The sequence below is a fragment of the Balaenoptera borealis genome (genome assembly GCF_965194805.1).
Source record: "Balaenoptera borealis genome assembly, chromosome: 20".
NCBI classification, from domain to species: domain Eukaryota; kingdom Metazoa; phylum Chordata; class Mammalia; order Artiodactyla; family Balaenopteridae; genus Balaenoptera; species Balaenoptera borealis.
The window spans coordinates 20206851-20223609 of record NC_138879.1 but is presented as its reverse complement, the minus strand read 5'-3'; the positions used below and the strand labels follow the sequence as shown (position 1 = coordinate 20223609).

At 56.5% G+C, this 16759-nt stretch overlaps 1 protein-coding gene across 1 annotated transcript; it reads left to right on the top strand.

The window, feature by feature from the left end:
* The first annotated feature begins 427 nt into the window (after positions 1–427).
* Positions 428–6834, top strand: P3H4 (prolyl 3-hydroxylase family member 4 (inactive)). Its single transcript, XM_082372276.1, has 8 exons — positions 428–1199; positions 1314–1466; positions 1585–1756; positions 2534–2662; positions 3549–3694; positions 4354–4437; positions 5916–6060; positions 6388–6834. The coding sequence occupies exons 1-8, from the start codon at positions 711–713 to the stop codon at positions 6408–6410; spliced, it is 1341 nt and encodes a 446-aa protein (XP_082228402.1). The 5' UTR covers positions 428–710; the 3' UTR covers positions 6411–6834.
* Positions 6835–16759: the final 9925 nt, after the last annotated feature.

Here is a 16759-nt window from a genome sequence, read left to right as displayed (position 1 = left end):
CTCTCCAGTGGCTGGTGAGGCTCCAAAATCGGAGGGGTATCTCAGTGCTCCCTCCCACCCCTTCTGCCCCAGGGACGGCCTCTCCAGGGACGGGCTGCTTTGTCCTGCAAAAGCTGGACTGCCAGAGGACTTTCTGACGTGGGGATGGAGATCGAGTGGGAGGTGGTGAGAGTGGAGGATGTGCAGGGTAAAACCGGGGGTGTGCCTCCCCGTCGCGGGCTGGGGGGACACTTGGAGGAACCTCTTCGGGGCTGGGAGTGGGGAGTAAGCAGAAGGACCGCTCTGATGGAAGGAAGAGCAGATTCCAGGGCTTGGGTAGAGTAGAGTGAGGTGGCACTTCCCTCAATTTCTCTATATTAAGGTCCCGGGGGCGGGGGGAACTGTCTTTGTGTGGGAGGGGCTTTCTGGGCTCCGCACCCCTGCGGGAATTGTTCCTCCACCCTCTCACCATCTGCCAAGGGGAGGACCCCCAAGGGCAGGAGGTCGGGGACTCAGGATAGTGCTGGCTTTCTGAAAAGAGTGGAGACACAGCCCTCGGCCCCTCGGGGGATCTGACTCAAACCACGACCCCGCCTCGCTGCCCCCGGTGCCAGGCGCTAAGACCCAGCGTGCGCGCCGGCCAGCCCCGGGCCCCTGAGCCCGCCAGCCTGCCCGGCAGCTGGGCCGGGACGCCTGCTCGCGGAGGGGAGAGACAGCGGCGCGGAGGGGCTATGGCTCGGGCGGCGTGGGGGCTGCTGTGGCTGCTGCTGGGCAGCGCCGGGGCGCAGTACGAGAAGTACAGCTTCCGGGGCTTCCCGCCCGAGGACCTGATGCCCCTGGCCGCGGCCTACGGGCACGCGCTGGAGCAGTACGAGGGCGAGAGCTGGCGCGAGAGCGCGCGCTACCTCGAGGCCGCGCTGCGGCTGCACCGGCTGCTGCGGGACAGCGAGGCCTTCTGCCACGCCAACTGCAGCGGCCCCGCGCCGCCCGCCGCCGCGCCCCCCGGGCCCGCTACCCAAGGCCCCGACGGCGGCGGCGGCGGCGGCGACGAGTGGGCCCGCGAGCTGCGACTCTTCGGCCACGTCCTGGAGCGCGCCGCCTGCCTGCGGCGCTGCAAGCGTTCGCTGCCCGCCTTCCAGGTGCCCTACCCGCCGCGCCAGCTGCTGCGCGACTTCCAGAGCCGCCTGCCCTACCAGTACCTGCACTACGCGCTGTTCAAGGTGCGCGCCCAGGCGGCGGCGCCTCCCAGTCGGGTCGCGGGGAGCGCGGCTCCTCGCGTGTGCTCGGGGTTGCGGGCTCCGGCCCTGCTGACCGGCCCTGTCCCCACGCCGCAGGCGAACCGGCTGGAGAAAGCGGTGGCCGCGGCCTACACCTTCCTTCAGAGGAACCCGAAGCACGAGCTCACCGCCAAGTATCTCAACTACTATCGCGGGCTGCTGGACGCCGCCGACGAGCCCCTCACGGACTTGGAGGCCCAGCCCTACGAGGTGGGGTGCCAGGGTAGGGCCAGCCCTGACGCAACTCCCTGAGTCCCCCCATAGGGCCCGTGGGGGAGGGGAGGTGTGGGGGTCCCCTTGACCCCTCTGCCGCGTCCCCTCCCCCTAGGCCGTGTTCCTCCGGGCTGTGAAGCTCTACAACAGCGGAGATTTCCGTAGCAGCACGGAGGACATGGAGCGGGCCCTGGCCGAGTACATGGCCGTCTTTGCCCGGTGTCTGGCTGGCTGCGAGGGCGCCCACGAGCAGGTGGACTTCAAGGACTTCTATCCAGCCATAGCAGGTACCCACCCCGGTGGGCATCCCTTTCATCCACAGGGCCCTGCTTCCCAGAACTCCTAAGGCACCTTAACACAAATATTCATTCCATACACATTTATGGAGCGCCTACAGGCCTAAGGTGTTATCCCGACCCTCAGACCCTTCAGTCGGCGTTGGCTGAGAGGGGCCAACAGAACACCTGCCACTGGGTGCAGAGGGCTGCAGTAGGGAGTGTCCAAGGTGCTGGGCATCGGTGCAGAGAGGAGGTGACATCCCAAAAAGGTCTGGGGAGGTTGGGTTCATGGGCCTTCCAGGCAGAGGGCAACGCAGGTGCAAAGTTGCTGAGGTGGGAAACGACCCAGCAGGTGTGTGCAGAAAGCAGTTTGTGGCCAGAAATCACACCTAGTCTGGGGATCCCTAAGGGCGGAGTCCCTCAGCAGGGGCAGAAGGGACTGTCCTGAGCTTCTCTCTTTGGGCTTCAGTCCCACCTCCAGGCCTCACCTGCCAACCTCCCAGTGTGCCCTGGCTTCCTCTGGCTTTGGGGCGGTGGGTGAGCTGTGGGGGTGATAAGTCAGCCCAGGCCACTGTAGGCTTCCGCAGCATCCCTTGTCCCTCGACTGTCTCATGGGATCATCAGGCAGAGCTGGGACTGGAAGTCATCGGCCGTCGTCCCCATCAGCGGGATGGAGCTGTTCAGTACAGAGGAACCCGAAGCACGAGCTCACCGCCAAGTATCTCAACTACTATTGCGGGCTGCTGGACGCCGCGGCGTCCAGCTCCTCACCACTGCCACCCCCAGATCTCTTTGCAGAATCCCTGCAGTGCAAGGTGGACTGTGAGGCCAACTTGACCCCCAACGTGGGCGGCTACTTCGTGGAGAAGTTCGTGGCCACCATGTATCACTACCTGCAGTTTGCCTACTACAAGTGTGAGCCTCCTGGTGGGCTTGGGGTGGGGGAGAGCACTGCACTGGGAGTGAAGCCGAGCCAGAATTGAGGACCCTTGGTGATGGGAGGGAAGGCTGGGGGTGGTGAGGCAGGTGAGAGGCTTGTGGCGGGGAACAGAGAGCAGCCTCAGGGGAGAATGCCAGGGCCTCTTGGGTAAATGACTAGACAGTCAACAACTGCACAGCACTTGATAGTTTACAAAGCTCTGCCACATCTGTTTATCTCACTTGATCCTCTCACAAGCAACCGGTAGCTGGCGTTACTGGACCCATTTTTCAGATGAGGAAACCGAGGTTCATAGAGGGTAAGGGGCCATTAGTCACATGGCTAATAAAAAGTAGCACCAGGACTTAAGGCTCTCCTCACTTAAGGGGGATTCTGGCATCAGCCGGGGCTAAGATGGTCAATCTCCAGGGTTTCTGCAATGCAGAGATGCCAAGATTCAGACAGGCTGGAGTTGGAGAGGAGGAGCTGAAGACCAAGGGCCAGGAGACCCTTTGTGTTCTAGTTGGCAAACAGGTTGAGGGCTGGGCCACCAGCTTCTGATTCCCCAGTGCCATCATTCTCCAGCTGTGTGAGCTCAAGCAGTTTACCTGACCTCTCTGTGCCTCAGATGTCTTATCTGTAAAATGGGGATGACAGTAACAGTGAAGCTTAAATGAGTTACATGGGGCATAGGGTAAGTGCCCAATACGTTCTAGCTTGTATTATTATTGGGTGGGATGAGGCGCCCAACAGGTATTCTGGGAGGCAGCTGGGGAATGAGGGGCAATGGACTAAATTGGGAGATAGGGGTGGGTTAGTTGAGGGTTATCCCTGAAGGTGGGGAAGTGCCAGGGCCACTACTCACTCCTGTCCTGCCTGCAGTGAACGACGTGCGCCATGCTGCCCGCAGTGCCGCCAGCTACATGCTCTTTGACCCCGAAGACAACGTCATGCAGCAAAACCTGGTGTATTATCGCTTCCACAGGGCTCGCTGGGGCCTGGAGGAGGAGGACTTCCAGCCCAGGGAGGTGGGCATCGCCGAGGCATTCTCAGGATATGTGATTTGATTAAAAAAAAAACAAACAAAAAAAAACCTGGCTTCCTCCAAAGGCAGGGTGAGAAATAAAAAGAAAGAATTTGGGTTGTAGTTGGAGTCCTAGGTTCAAACCCACCAGCTGTGTGGTCCTGGGAACACTACTGGCCTTTTCTGAATCTGTTGCCTCACCTGCAAAATGGGGGTGGAACAGCCTACGTCTCCAGCACAGTGCCTGGCATGTGGGAGGTAAAAAGTATCTGTCCCTGCCTGCTCCCTTCCCCACTCTCACCATGCTCACTGCTGGCCTTTGCCCTTCTTCCCCAGGGACCCCATAACCTGGACCAACTGAGGAACCCCTTGGAATTCTAGGGCAAGACTGGCAAATATGGGGCACGTGGTGCCACTCCCCACTTCCTTGTCAGTGGCAGACGTTGCGAATCGATTTAGGCCCTCTTTCTCACTGAGCCCTCAGAATCCTTCTTAACCCGGCACTTCAGGCAGCTGTGATTTTTCGATCAGCATGTGAACTGATACCTGTTCCCTGCTCCTCGAGCTGTAAAAGGGCCAGAGGGCCCAGATCCTAGGAGCTCTGGCTCCTCCACCATCTGGCAGCAGGGCCTGGCTCACCTCACTTTCCTTCCCTCCTCCCAGGAGGCCATGCTCTACCACAACCAGACAGCTGAGCTTCGGGAGCTGCTGGAGTTTGCGCACATGTACCTGCAGTCAGATGACGAGGTAAGTGGCCCCTTGCCCTACTGGCTTGGGTGGTGATGGACACCCCTTGATCCTCTTCCTGGGGCCGCTGTGCCAAATCTCAGCCTCAGCTCGTGGCAGTCAGCCATTGTGAGGCAGAGAGATTTCACCTGTCCCTTGCTTACACCTGCCCTCCTCTCCCCACCCCGTGTTCTCACACCCCCCTTCTCTACATGTCTGAATCTCGCTTCTCCTGGGCCGAGCTCTGGTGGCGCCTCCTCCAGAAGCCCTTGTTGTGTGTCCTGGCTCTGTCATCTGGGCTTGCAGTGCCTACTCCGACCGTCTGTGCCTCCCTGGACCGGAGTTATTTACAGCCCTCGTCTGTCTCACCCCGCCCCTTTCTCCAGCCAGTCTCCTAGAGGACTGGGCTCCAGGACAGGGACCAGGTTATTCCCAGCTCTCCCACAGCACCTGGCACAGAGCTGGCCCTCAGAAACTGAGCTTGAATGAACCAGTGAGTGAATGAATGAACACTTGACGCCGGGAAGGAAGGACCACAGTGTGTTATTACATTGCTTCTAAATGAGGGTGTGAGAGCCTGAATTCTCTGAGGCGTTGCTGCCCAGTGCTTGTTTATCCATCCCGTGCATTGTTCATGCACCCATGCCCCCCCCCCCTCATCAAACAGGGGGCCAGGTCTGCACAGTGAGCCCCCAGGCTTTGGTGCTTACCAGACTTGGCTCCACCATTTCCCAGTTGGATAGCCTCCAGGCAAGTGTTAGGTAACCCTCTAACTTCCATTTCTTCATCCATGGGATGGAGAGAATAATGGCCATCTTACACTGTTGTGGTGAGAATTCAATGACATCTAGTATGTAAATCACTTAGTGTAGAGCTGGCACATAGTAGGTGCTCAGGGGGTGGTGGCCATTTTGATTACTGTTATTTGTTGCTTGCTGTTTGCCAGACACTGTGCTTGGGGCTGTGGTAAATTGAGGAAAGGCACAGTCCCTCGCCTAATCAGCTCACCGTTAGTTCAGTGCAATGGGAGAAGTCAGCACGGGGCACTGGACGAGGCCTCCAGACGCAGCCAGGGTCATCAGCAAGGGCCGCATCCTGGAGCTGATGCCTGGTGTTGGAGGGATAAACAAAAGCTATCCAAGCACAGGGGAGTAAAGGTGTTCTCGACCGGGAAGCAGCGTGAGCAGACAGTATTCATAGACTCGCAGTGTTGCCTGTGTATTTATGCTTAAAAGGTGGGCTGTGGAGAGGAGGAAGGTTACACCAGCCCTGAAGCTCTGCTGGTGGAGCCCCATGCGTCCGTTCACTGAGGGGGCAGTTTGGGAACAGGACTTAGGGAGAAACCGTCCAGTCACTCCTGTGTGAGGTCTTGAGTGTGACTGGGAAGGAGGGGTTTGGGACCGAGATGGGATGGGAGGGCCCCTTGGCCAGGAAGGGAGCCGATCTGGGTTTGTGCCTGCTGTGACCTGGTTTATGCTCCCATCCTGGGGCTGCTCTAGATGGAGCTGAAGGAGACAGAACCGCCCACGGAGCCTGAGGAGCCCCCGTCTGATGCCGAGTTTGAAGGGGAGGGCGACTACGAGGAGAGCATCTATGCTGACTGGTGGCAGGAGCCAGACGCCAAGGGTGACGAGGCTGAGGCCGGTCAGTGACTTGAGTCCTGGTGGAGGGGCGGGGATGCAGCCTGGGCTGGACGTTAGGGACAGGAGGATCCAAGCACTGGGCTTCAGAGGCTGTGGAGTAGCTGTGCTGGGTGCTGGCACCCCTCTTCTGGGGGCTTCCGGCCTGTTAGCAAAACCCCTGTCCCACCTGGTAGAGGGGTGGGGGTGACATCCTTCCTGGAGCAGGGACCAGCTGAGACCTGTTCCTGGGGACCCTCACTCCTGCCTGCGCCACCTCCCCGAGGACAGCACCCAGAAACCTGTTGGGGATGGGAAGCTGACCCCAATGCTCTCTCCTTTCATTTTTCAGAGCCGGAGCCTGAACTAGCATAAGAAGAGGGCCCCCGGCACCCCTCAAGAGCTTAGGAATCCCGGGCCCAGTGGCACCACCCCCACCAGCCTGGGCAGCAACAACAACTATTTATTAAACATGTAAATGGACATAGCTGACCAGGCCCCATCCTGTCCCAACTGTGAGCCCTGCTCCCCAGACCCCTCTTGCCTCCTCTCTGGGTCTCTGGACCACCGGATGATGGTGCTGCAGCTGCTGACGGCCTGCCCTCCTCCCAGTGTCCTCCCCACCCAGTGGGGCAGTCTCCTGGAGGAGAAGATGCTAGCTCTTCCGAGTTGGGGACTCAGCCTGAACTGCTGACACAGCAGAGGGGCAGCTGGCATCACGAAGAGCACTGGACCAGGAGTCCAGCTGTTCCTTGCACACTGGCAATTGGTGCTCAATAAACATTTCTTGTTGAATGAATCACAGCATTGGGGTCCAGACTCCCCTGGGCGGAGTGGTGAGGGTGCAGGTCCTTCCCTCCCTCCCTCTGCACCCATCTCCCCTCATCAGTAAATGTGGAGACAGGTGAGGGGCCACAGTTCGCCCTCTGTGGACCCTGGGTGTTTGCGACCACGAGGAGCATCAGCCTGCCATTGCAATCTGCCGCTAGGGGGCGTGAGGATGCAGTTCTGCCTGAGTCCTGGCAAGATGGTGGTTTCAGATTTCTAAGGTGGTATGTCCTGTATTTTCCTAGTTCAGCATCGCTTCCCTCAGGGAATGTGGGGAGGGGGCCAAGGACACTTACTTCCGGTTTTTACTTTCCAAGCATTTACTGAGTCAGAGCAAGCATGCCCTGCGCTGCCCTCTCTGCCCATTCTCCCATTCATTCCACAGCAGGGAACAGGCCCTCTGAGTGGCCAGAGGAACCCTAGGGATACGGCTTGATAACATGCGACTTTGTGGTGGCAATGGGACTGCCAGACCGTCTTGCCCAATCTTGCATTGGCTCTGGGGGGCAGAGAATTTGGAGGTGGCTACCACCCACCCTGTGATTCCCCCCACTTCATGTTCCAGAGCAGGGAAGTAGGGGCAAAAGGGGTCTCTCTGGGGAGGGACACCGGGCTAGGGCCAGCCAGGTGACAGTTCTGGCCCACTGCCCACATTTCTGTTCTCCCAGCGGCAGGGTGGTGGAGGCCCTTTCTCCTCTTACTGGAAGGTGGAGCGGAAGCTGGTAAGCCCAGTTCTCACCGCCCACACCCCTGCCCAGATGTGCCAGCTGACGTGGCCTGGGCCCTATCCATCGCTGTGCCCAGGAGGACTCCGTGCCCCACCCCATGCCCTTCCCCTGGGCCTTGGTGAAGATGAGGAAAGGAAGGACAGAGTCGGACTGTGGAGCACGGGCGGGGTCAAAGCTGGGGGCGCCGGTGACCTCACTCCTCCCTCTCTCCCGTAGGTGGGTATGCAGTGGCAGCGTCTCCGAAGAGCTCCCAGGTACCAGGGCGGCCCTGCCCCACCCCACCCCTCTCAAGCTGCTGTGTTGTCAGCTTCCACCGAGGCCCCGCCCCCTGTTTCTGGGAGGGGCTGCGCTCCGGGGCTGGCCCTCCGGAGGGTGGGGAGTGTGGACGTGTTCCAGCATGCCTGCGTGAGTAGGAGCTCTGGAATCTGGACCGCTGGGTTTGAGTCTGAAAGCGCCTGTGTGCGGGAGCGAGAAGGCCTGTGTGCTTGGGTGTTGGTGTGGATGTGAGCGAGTGCCTGCGTGCACGTGTCTGAGAACGTCCGTGGCAGCGTCGTGGGCGACAGAGCGGGTTTGCGCATGCGTCCCTGAGGGTGCGCGCATTCGTGATCCTAACCCTAGAACATGTGATTGTACCCAACGCTTATCTATTGGGCACCTACTATGAGCCGGGTACGCCGCAGGTGCTGGGCATACAATAGTGGGCAAAGCAAGCCAAGCACCCCCTGCCTCCCTGGAGCTTGCATTCCAGCGGGGAGACAGGCAATAAACAATAAATGTAATAATGAATGAGTTATCAGGCCATGTTACATAAGTGCGTTGGAAAAATAAAGCAGGGTGAGAGGATAGGGAGAACAGGGCGGGAAGGGGGGTACGGTTTAAGAAGTGTGTTGGTGTGTGTGTCCAAGTGTGCATCTGAGGGTGGCGTCTGAGGGTGAGGGTGTGTGTGTGTGTGTGTGTGCGCGCGCGCGTGTGTCCTGGGTACAGAAGGCCGCCCCTCTCTAGGTACTCACCCGCATCCCGGCGTTAGCCCAGGAGCCTCCCCTTCCAGTGGGTCTTACTCAGCTTCTCCATCCTTGGCAGCCGCCAGCCACTCCCACCTCTCTCTGATGCCAGCGTCTCCCCATTGCCCGGCCAGCTCCCCAAACCGGTGAGACCGAGTTCTAGCGAGTCCCAGCGTGGGCCCTCTGGGGCCGTCCAGCCCATTCTCCCAACCCCACCCAGCCCAGACGCCTTCACCTCCTCCACGTCTCTGTCTCACTCGGTCCTCTCCTTACCCCGCTCCTAACTACCCACCCAGCACCTCAGCAGCCCTACCATCTGTAGCAAAATGGCTAGAAGGTTAGAGACAGCCAAAAGGGCACTGGGGATGATGACCTCACACAATAGGGCCAGACTCAGATGTCACAGAGGTGTCCTGGACCCAGAAAGACCCCGTCCCAAGCAAAGCATCACTGCTACAATGTATTGAATACCTACTGTGTGCCGGGCACTTGGCAGGTTCTTTACAGCCTTCAAAACAGTCTTCCGGTTCCTGGACTTCCCTGGCTGTCCAGTGGTTAAGACTCCTTGCTTCCACTGCAGGGGGCAAGGGTTCGATCCTTGGTCCGGGAACTAAGGTCCCACATGCCATGCGGCCAACAAACAAAAAACAGTCTTGCAACATAGATATCAATTCCCTTCTGCCACAGGTGAGGCTGAGGAATGAGAAGCAACCTGTCCAAGGTTCCTCAAGGTGGGGGATGGCTGAGCTGGGTTTGAAACATTTCTCCCTAAGTCCGTGATGCTCAGAGAAGGGAGAGAGCCGAGAACACCTTGGTCTCCTCTCTCTGGTCCCCGGAGCTGGCTTTGTCCCTTTATGCTGTCAGCTGGGACACAGGAGAGGAAGGTGAGGACCAGATGTGGAGACAAAGCCCGCACATTGCCACAGCTCACCGAGGGAGGCAGAGAGTTCCAGAAGGGAGAGAGGGAAGGAGGAAGGGTAGGGAGGAAGGGAGGAAAGCAGGAAGGGGAGGAAGAGCAGGCAGTCAAGCCTCACTCTCAGGCCTGATTCCATAGCCCAGTCCCACTTCCCGCTGTTGGCTCCCTGGGATTGGACCAGATGTTAGAGGGCCTGGGGACAGACTCACTGGGGCCATTTAGACCAGCCTCTTCTTGAATCCTGAGAGGTGATGGCCAAGGCAGGCGGGGGAGGGAGGGTCCTATGGGATCTCCCCAAATTCTTGTAAATTCCAATGGAAGAAATTCCCCTCTTAGGTTTGAGAACTAGTTCTTGAAGTCTCACCCTAGTGTTCTCCTCCTCAGGGAGAGTAGGGTCCCCCTGACCCCCTCCTGTGTCAGAAGGCTGTGTCCAGTTGGCACTGGGGCCAACCTCATAAGCTTACTGGGGGAGTCCTGGCAGCCGCAGGGCCCAAGCCCTATGCAGCTTCCCCACTCAGGGGCCTTCATCCAGGCCTCCTCTTGCAGCTTCTCTCCAAGGATGGCTCCAGCAGATGGCCCCAATTTCATGGATGGGGAAACTGAGGCCCAGAGAGACTAGATTGGGCTCCCAGGGCTGCATGATAAAACTCCAAGATGACTTGGGGATTAGATGGGAGTATGCTGAGTGCTGGGGCTGGCCACTGGAGCCAGCCCCAGCCCAAACTGGGGACACATCACCCCACAATCATCACCTGGCTGGGTGCCAGCTGGCACCAGGGTGCCTGGATAGCATCTCTTCTGACCCCCAAAAAGCCCTTGGGGTGGGAGCACCTCTCATGCCCCTAACTCAGGTGGAGAAACTGAAGTAAAAGGAGGACATGGCTGCTTGTTTACCCCTCTCCCTCGCCCCATATACTTGATCCTCTGAATCTGTGGAAGAACACACTAAGGTATGTCCCTTGGTAAAGAAGAGGCCAAAAAAAAAAAGAAGAGTCCAAGAGAACTTGACATTTTCTATTTTGGGTCATCTTTTCAGCTTTCCTTTAACAAGAAGAGTGCTATGTTATGTTCCTGGAGCGAAGTAAGTGGTGGCCATTTGTGATTCTTTTCTTTTGAGCATTTGGCTAAATCCTGGTGGCTTTCCTGGAGGAGGAGGCTAGGAAGGAGTGAGGTTCAGACAGTCTAACTGGGGAGTCTGGCCTCTTTCCCTGGCCCTGGGTGGGTATGGGGAGCAGGGGGTCTTTTTGGAGGTTTCACAGCCATGAAGGAGATAACATAAATTTTTTGTTATCTCCAAGTGAGGTTATGCACACAGTTACAGAGACACAGGAATGAAGTCAGAAAATGCTTGTCATGTAACTTTAACCTTTGGCATAATTATTTTGATAACCCTTTTTTTTTTTTTTTTTTTTGGTAATACCTTGATATCCTCAAAAATGGAAATGTCCCTGGCCTTGGAGCTCCTCCCCGGCCCCCAACACATACTTTGGCTGGAGCTGGCTTCACAGCTGGGTCCAGGCTTCACCCGCCCCCACGCTCCCTGCCCCTCCCCCTCACTACTTCCAGGTTCTCTGCTGGGGCCATAAATTATCCATGAGCTGTAAGTTGGCTGCTTCTTCAACTGCAGGCTGAAGTGCTGATGAAATATTCAAGGATCTCAACTCTCAAAATTCCCTGGTGGCTGCAGTATGGGACTAGGGAAGCTGGGATTAATGTACAAGGCTAGGGGCCTCCAAACCTTGGCCCTGGTTCCCACCGAGGTGGAGTCCTGGGCAGGGAGACCGGGAAGGCCAGAGCGTGGGAAGAGGTGGGGGAAGGGTCTCTTTGCATAATCGATGGCAATGGGTCTGTGTAGGGCCCTCGCCGGTTTAGAGGGTTTAGAGGAAGTGAGGGAAAGTACGGATTTAGTCCCTGAGGAGGGCCGGCCCCACCCCTCCCCCAGCCGTGGCTCTCTAATCCGGAGGTTTGCCTGAAGTCACACCTCCAGCTGACTTCTCCCAAGGTTGGTTCTCATCTGCCCCCCTCCCCCCAACTGCCAGGAGTTTGCTTGTGTGACCCTGGGGAAGTTCCTCTCCTAGCTCCGAATTCAGTGTCCCCAAATATACGAGGAAGGGGGCTCTGATCAGAGATTCTCAACAGGTGGGGGAGAAACTCCTGCCGTGTGTGCGTGTGCGCGCGCGCTGACACGCACGCACGCATGCGGGCCGGGGAGGGGTGGTCTGTTGGTGGGAAGGGTGCCTGTCGGGGCAGGCGTCGCCCCTGGCTTGTTGGGGGAGGGAGGGGCAGGCAGGCTGGCAAGGCGGGTGTGGCCCCAGCTGTGTCAGCCTGTGAGTGGAGTCGCCCAGGCCAGGGACAGGAAGCGGTGTGACTCAAGCGGCAAGGGCTCGTCCCCTCCCTTCCCCCAACCCACTCAGGACGGGGAAGGGGTTGCTCAGAGACCCAGGGAGACCCAGCTCCAGAATAGAATCCTGATGCTTGGGGCCCTGCCTTTTGGGCTCCTGAAGCCCTGAAATCATACCCTGGGACAGTTGAGGTAGGTCAGGGGGGAGGAGGGGGCCGCTCGGAGATGGACATTCTCTGGAGAGGTCCTGACCCTCCTCCAGCCTTTCTGTCCACCACCACTGGCCCCTGGTATCTCGCCCTGGCCCGTGCTATTTCTGGCCCATCCTATCTCTGTTTTCTTGTCTCCTTGTTTTCCCTTTGACATTCCATTCCCGCCCACACACCTCGTCTCTCTCGGGGAAGTGTGGCTGGAGCTACCTCTGCTATTAAGAGCCCTCCCCAGGCCGGCTGGGCACACACCCACTGGGCCAGGCCGTGGGCAGCCTCTGGCCTCGAGGTTCCTCCCCTTGGACAAAGGGGAGCAAAAAGGTCAGGAGCACACCCACCCTCACCTCTGGGGCCTTGCACCGTCCTGCCCTGTTCCCACTCCTGGCGATGCTTGGGCCCACTCCAGCCAGAGCATTTGGGAGACTCTTCTGTAGCCAATGTCCTCTCCCCAGGCTTGAAGGGGTCACCCTGAGCAAGTCCCCTCACCCCAACGCCAGGGGCAGTGGACAGGGGCAGCAGTGCAAACGGAGTTGCACATACGTAGATCTACATAAGTTACAAGTCAAGCTGACTGTTCAAAGATACACCTTATTACTAACAAGGACCTACTGTATAGCACAGGGAACTCTACTAGTTTTGTGATAACCTATATGAGAAAAGAACCTGAAGAAGAATGAATATATGTATATGTATAACGGAATCACATTACTGTACACCTGAAACTAACACAACATTGTGAATCAACTATAATCCAAAAAAAAGAAAAAATGGATACGTGAAAATGCTTAGAGAAAAAGCTGGAAATATATACAACAAAATATGAACAGTGATTATTTAACTATGATGGGAATATAGCTGATTCTTTTTCATTTTTTTTATACTTAACATGTTTTGTAATAAGGAAGAGAATAATAAATGTTCTTTTGTTCAAAAAAAAAAAAAAAATAGATACACCTTGCCAAGTATACCTCCACCGTGACCTGAAAGCCAGGCTGAAATTCAGACTTCTGACTCCTTCTCAGAACATGGAAGCCTGCAGAAAACTGCTCCCTGACCCCCAGCCCCTGGGCCATCTCCCCTCCCCTTCGCAGCCCTGGCTTCCCCCACACCACAAAGGGCCTCCAGCATGTGGGTGCAGGTACCCCAGCTTGCATGTCCCCGCTGTGTGCATCCCTTTCCCATAACTGCCCCTTGTTGCCCCTTGGCCTACTGTGCTCACACCATGCACGGTGCTGCTATCTGAACAGGAGAAAGAGCCTGAGTAAGAGACCCACAGGCCCTAGAAGCAGGGTCAGTGCTGGGCACGTACCCATAGTGTGATCTTCAAGGGCCGAGGCATCAGTCTGTGTACGTTCATCCCCTTGGCTCTGTATGGAGGGGTGCAACCCCGGAAGAACCAGAGCAGGGGCCTAGGTGTACGGATGGCTCTGCCCCTTTGCCTGGGACTTTGCCACCCGGAAATGACTTCCCACTTGTCCGTGCTCCTTTCCCGCTGCTGTAACGCCAGGGGAGAGCTGCTGGGTGGTGGCAAGGGACCGTCATCAGCCTGAAGTTTAGCGTCCCGTCTGTTTACCTGGTCTTCCTTTATGGAGGCAGCCATTCCTGAGGGCAGGCAGAAGAGGAGGGAAGAAGGCCGTGTGTATTTGAGTGTACTGGGGAGAGAGCGCTGACACGGCTGGGGTTTGTGTGTCTGAAGCTGTGCCTCTGAGTGTATATCCCTGAGGTGTGAGCATGGAAGGTTGTGTCTGTGTGTGTGTGTGTGTATATGTGTCTGTGTGTGTGTGTGTGTAACGTGTGCAGATCTAAATGTCTACTTGCTTCTGTCTGGGGAAGGGGCCTCCACAGAGAAAGGACTGATTGTGAACTGACAACAGAGACTCATGCACCTCTTTATATGGCCCAGAGGCCTCGTGGAGGTTGAGAAGAAGGGAGAGGAGCTGAGGAGGGCAGCTGGGCTGCCTCGGTCACCTTTCTCCAGGGAAGCGCCTCCCCATCCTCCAACGGCTCCCCTCATCAGATGGGCCCCTGGACCGCTCTTTGCCAGTAACTCCTGTCTCTGGGGTGACTTGGGAGGGGCCACTTGATGCCCTTTCCTTCTTTACTCTGAGGCCCCAGAAATCTGCAAGGTTGAATTAACTATATGTGTTCTTGGTGGCCCAAAGACTCTGCTTCCACTGAGCTCTGGGCAAGAGAAATTAGTTTAAACTGCAGGGATATGAATTAGGGCTAGACACCAGAAGGAATTTACCAGTGTTAGAATAAGGAGACAAGGGTATTCATATAAGGGAGGCTGGAGAATCTCCTTTCCTGGAGATTTGTCAAACAGAGAAATCCCTGCCTTTAAAGGCTTGGAGGCAGGGGACTGGGTAAGATGGTCTTGTGGCCTTTCCTTCAAGTTCAAGCTACAGAGGAGACTGTGGCCGCAGGGACTCCCATCCCTATCCCTAGGCACCTCCTTGCCGCATGAGAACAAATCCCCTGTACAGACAGCTGATTCTAGTAAACATCATTTTCTGATTCTTTTCTGTATCCTACAGATGAATCCTCAGTGCCTAGCAGGCAATAGTAGGTGCTTAATAAACATGCAGAAGCTACCTTGATGTGGGAGATGCAGCTCTTAGCCCAGCCTTTCCTGCTGCTGTGGTAATGCCTCCACCCAGTCTCAGGCTGAGTTTTGGGGCCAGCTTGTTGCAGCATGTTCTAGGCTGACATGCCGGGAGAATTCTGGCGATACACACACAAACACACAGGTTTTATTCTGAATCCTTATTTCTGTCTCTCCACCCAACCCAGGCTTCTCCACCCCTTTGCAGTCAACCAACCTACTGAAGTCAGGAGAAAGGAAGGGGTTAAGCCAGGCTTGGGTCTGGAAGTGTGTGTGTCTGTGTGTTGCCTTGTGTGGGGTGTGTGAAGTGGGCAGGGGAAGATGGGAGGTGGGAGAGGAAGGAGGAGAAACCCTGGAGGGGGCAGCAGCCTAGGATTGGGAGCTCTTTTCCTCCCAAGCTGGGGTCTGGCTGCTGCATGGCGTGGCAGGGTGGCAAGCAGGTGGGTGGGGCACAGGGAAGGTAGGGAGAAAGAAGTTGGGGAGTAGGGGAAACAAAGCACAGGGCAGTGGCCATGGCATGTGGATGGTAACTGGCTGGGGATGTTGATGTCTCCCTGGCCCCTTCCAGGAAGACTTGGATGGCACAAGCCTCAGAAGTGAGACTGTTTTGCCATCATTCCTTTCTCTGGTGGAGAAAGTGGTCAAGGATGGACGTACCTCCATCCAGCCCATCCTGAGGGCTAGCTTTGGGGATGTAAAGGTTTTCTGAGCGGGGGACCCTTTCCTGAACAATCACCCCTCCAACACCGACACACACAGAGTGGCTAATATGACCTGTTTACACTTGGCCCTCTGGAAGCCCTTTGAGGGTTGGGGACATTTTGATCTTCCGTGTCACCAGGGTCTAACCCAGTGTCTAGCATACAGTTGGTGCTCAATACTTGTGTGTTTTTTTAAAAAATAAATTTATTTATTAATTTTTGGCTGTGTTGGGTCTTCGTTGCTGCTCTCAGGCTTTCTCTAGTTGCGGTGAGCGGGGGCTACGCTTCAGTGTGGTGCGCGGGCTACTCATTGTGGTGGCTTCTTTTGTTGCAGAGCACGGGCTCTAGGAGTGAGGGCTTCAGTAGTTGCAGCACTCGGGCTCAGCAGTTGTGGCTCACGGGCTCTAGAGCGCAGGCTCAGTAGTTGTGGTGCACGGGCTTAGTTGCTCCGCGGTATGTGGGTTCCTCCAGACCAGGGCTCGAACCCGTGTCCCCTGCATTGGCAGGCGGATTCTTAACCACCGCACCACCAGGGAAGCCCAATACTTGTGTTAATAAATGCATGTCTGTAAGACCCTTGGCACACTGTACAGCAGGCATTCATTTCATCAACCACCGAAAGACCCTTGTCTTCTCAACCTGCCTACTGGGAAGTTCTTTTTCTTTTTTAATTTATTTATTTTACTTATTTATTTTTGGCTGCGTTGGGTCTTCGTTGCTGCACGCGGGCTTTCTCTAGTTGTGGCGAGTGGGGGCTACTCTTCGTTGTGGTGCGCGGGCGTCTCATTGCGGTGGCTTCTCTTGTTGCGGAGCATGGACTCTAGGCGCGCAGGCTTCAGTAGTTGTGGCTCGTGGGCTCTAGAGCGCAGGCTCAGTAGTTGTAGCGCACGGGCTTAGTTGCTCTGCGGCATGTGGGATCTTCCCGGACCAGGGCTCGAACCCGTGTCCCCTGCATTGGCAGGCGGATTCTTAACCACCGCGCCACCAGGGAAGCCCTGGGAAGTTCTTTCTGATAACTAACCCCGATTCTTCCACTACTGAGGGGCCTGCTGCCCCATTTCTTTTATGCCAGTGTTGATGTCCTTTAGATCTGCTGCCTGACTTTTTCCAAACCTGCCAATACTTTCTCTTTGTCACACATCGTGGCTCTTCTTTCTCTCCCTAGAATATTCGTTTTTGCCTTTTCCGCAGCCCCTCCCCACTGCTTTGACATTTTATGTCTATGCTAATATTCCACCAGGAGAACATGTGGTTTGGTGGGCCTTGAAGTTAGAAAAGGGTTCTAGTTTAGGATGTGCCATTTTCTAGTTTTGTCATCTCTCTGAAGCAGTTTCCTCATCTTTGAAATGAGGACCATTTTGTTGCCCTAACAATTTTTCAGAATTGTCATGAGAA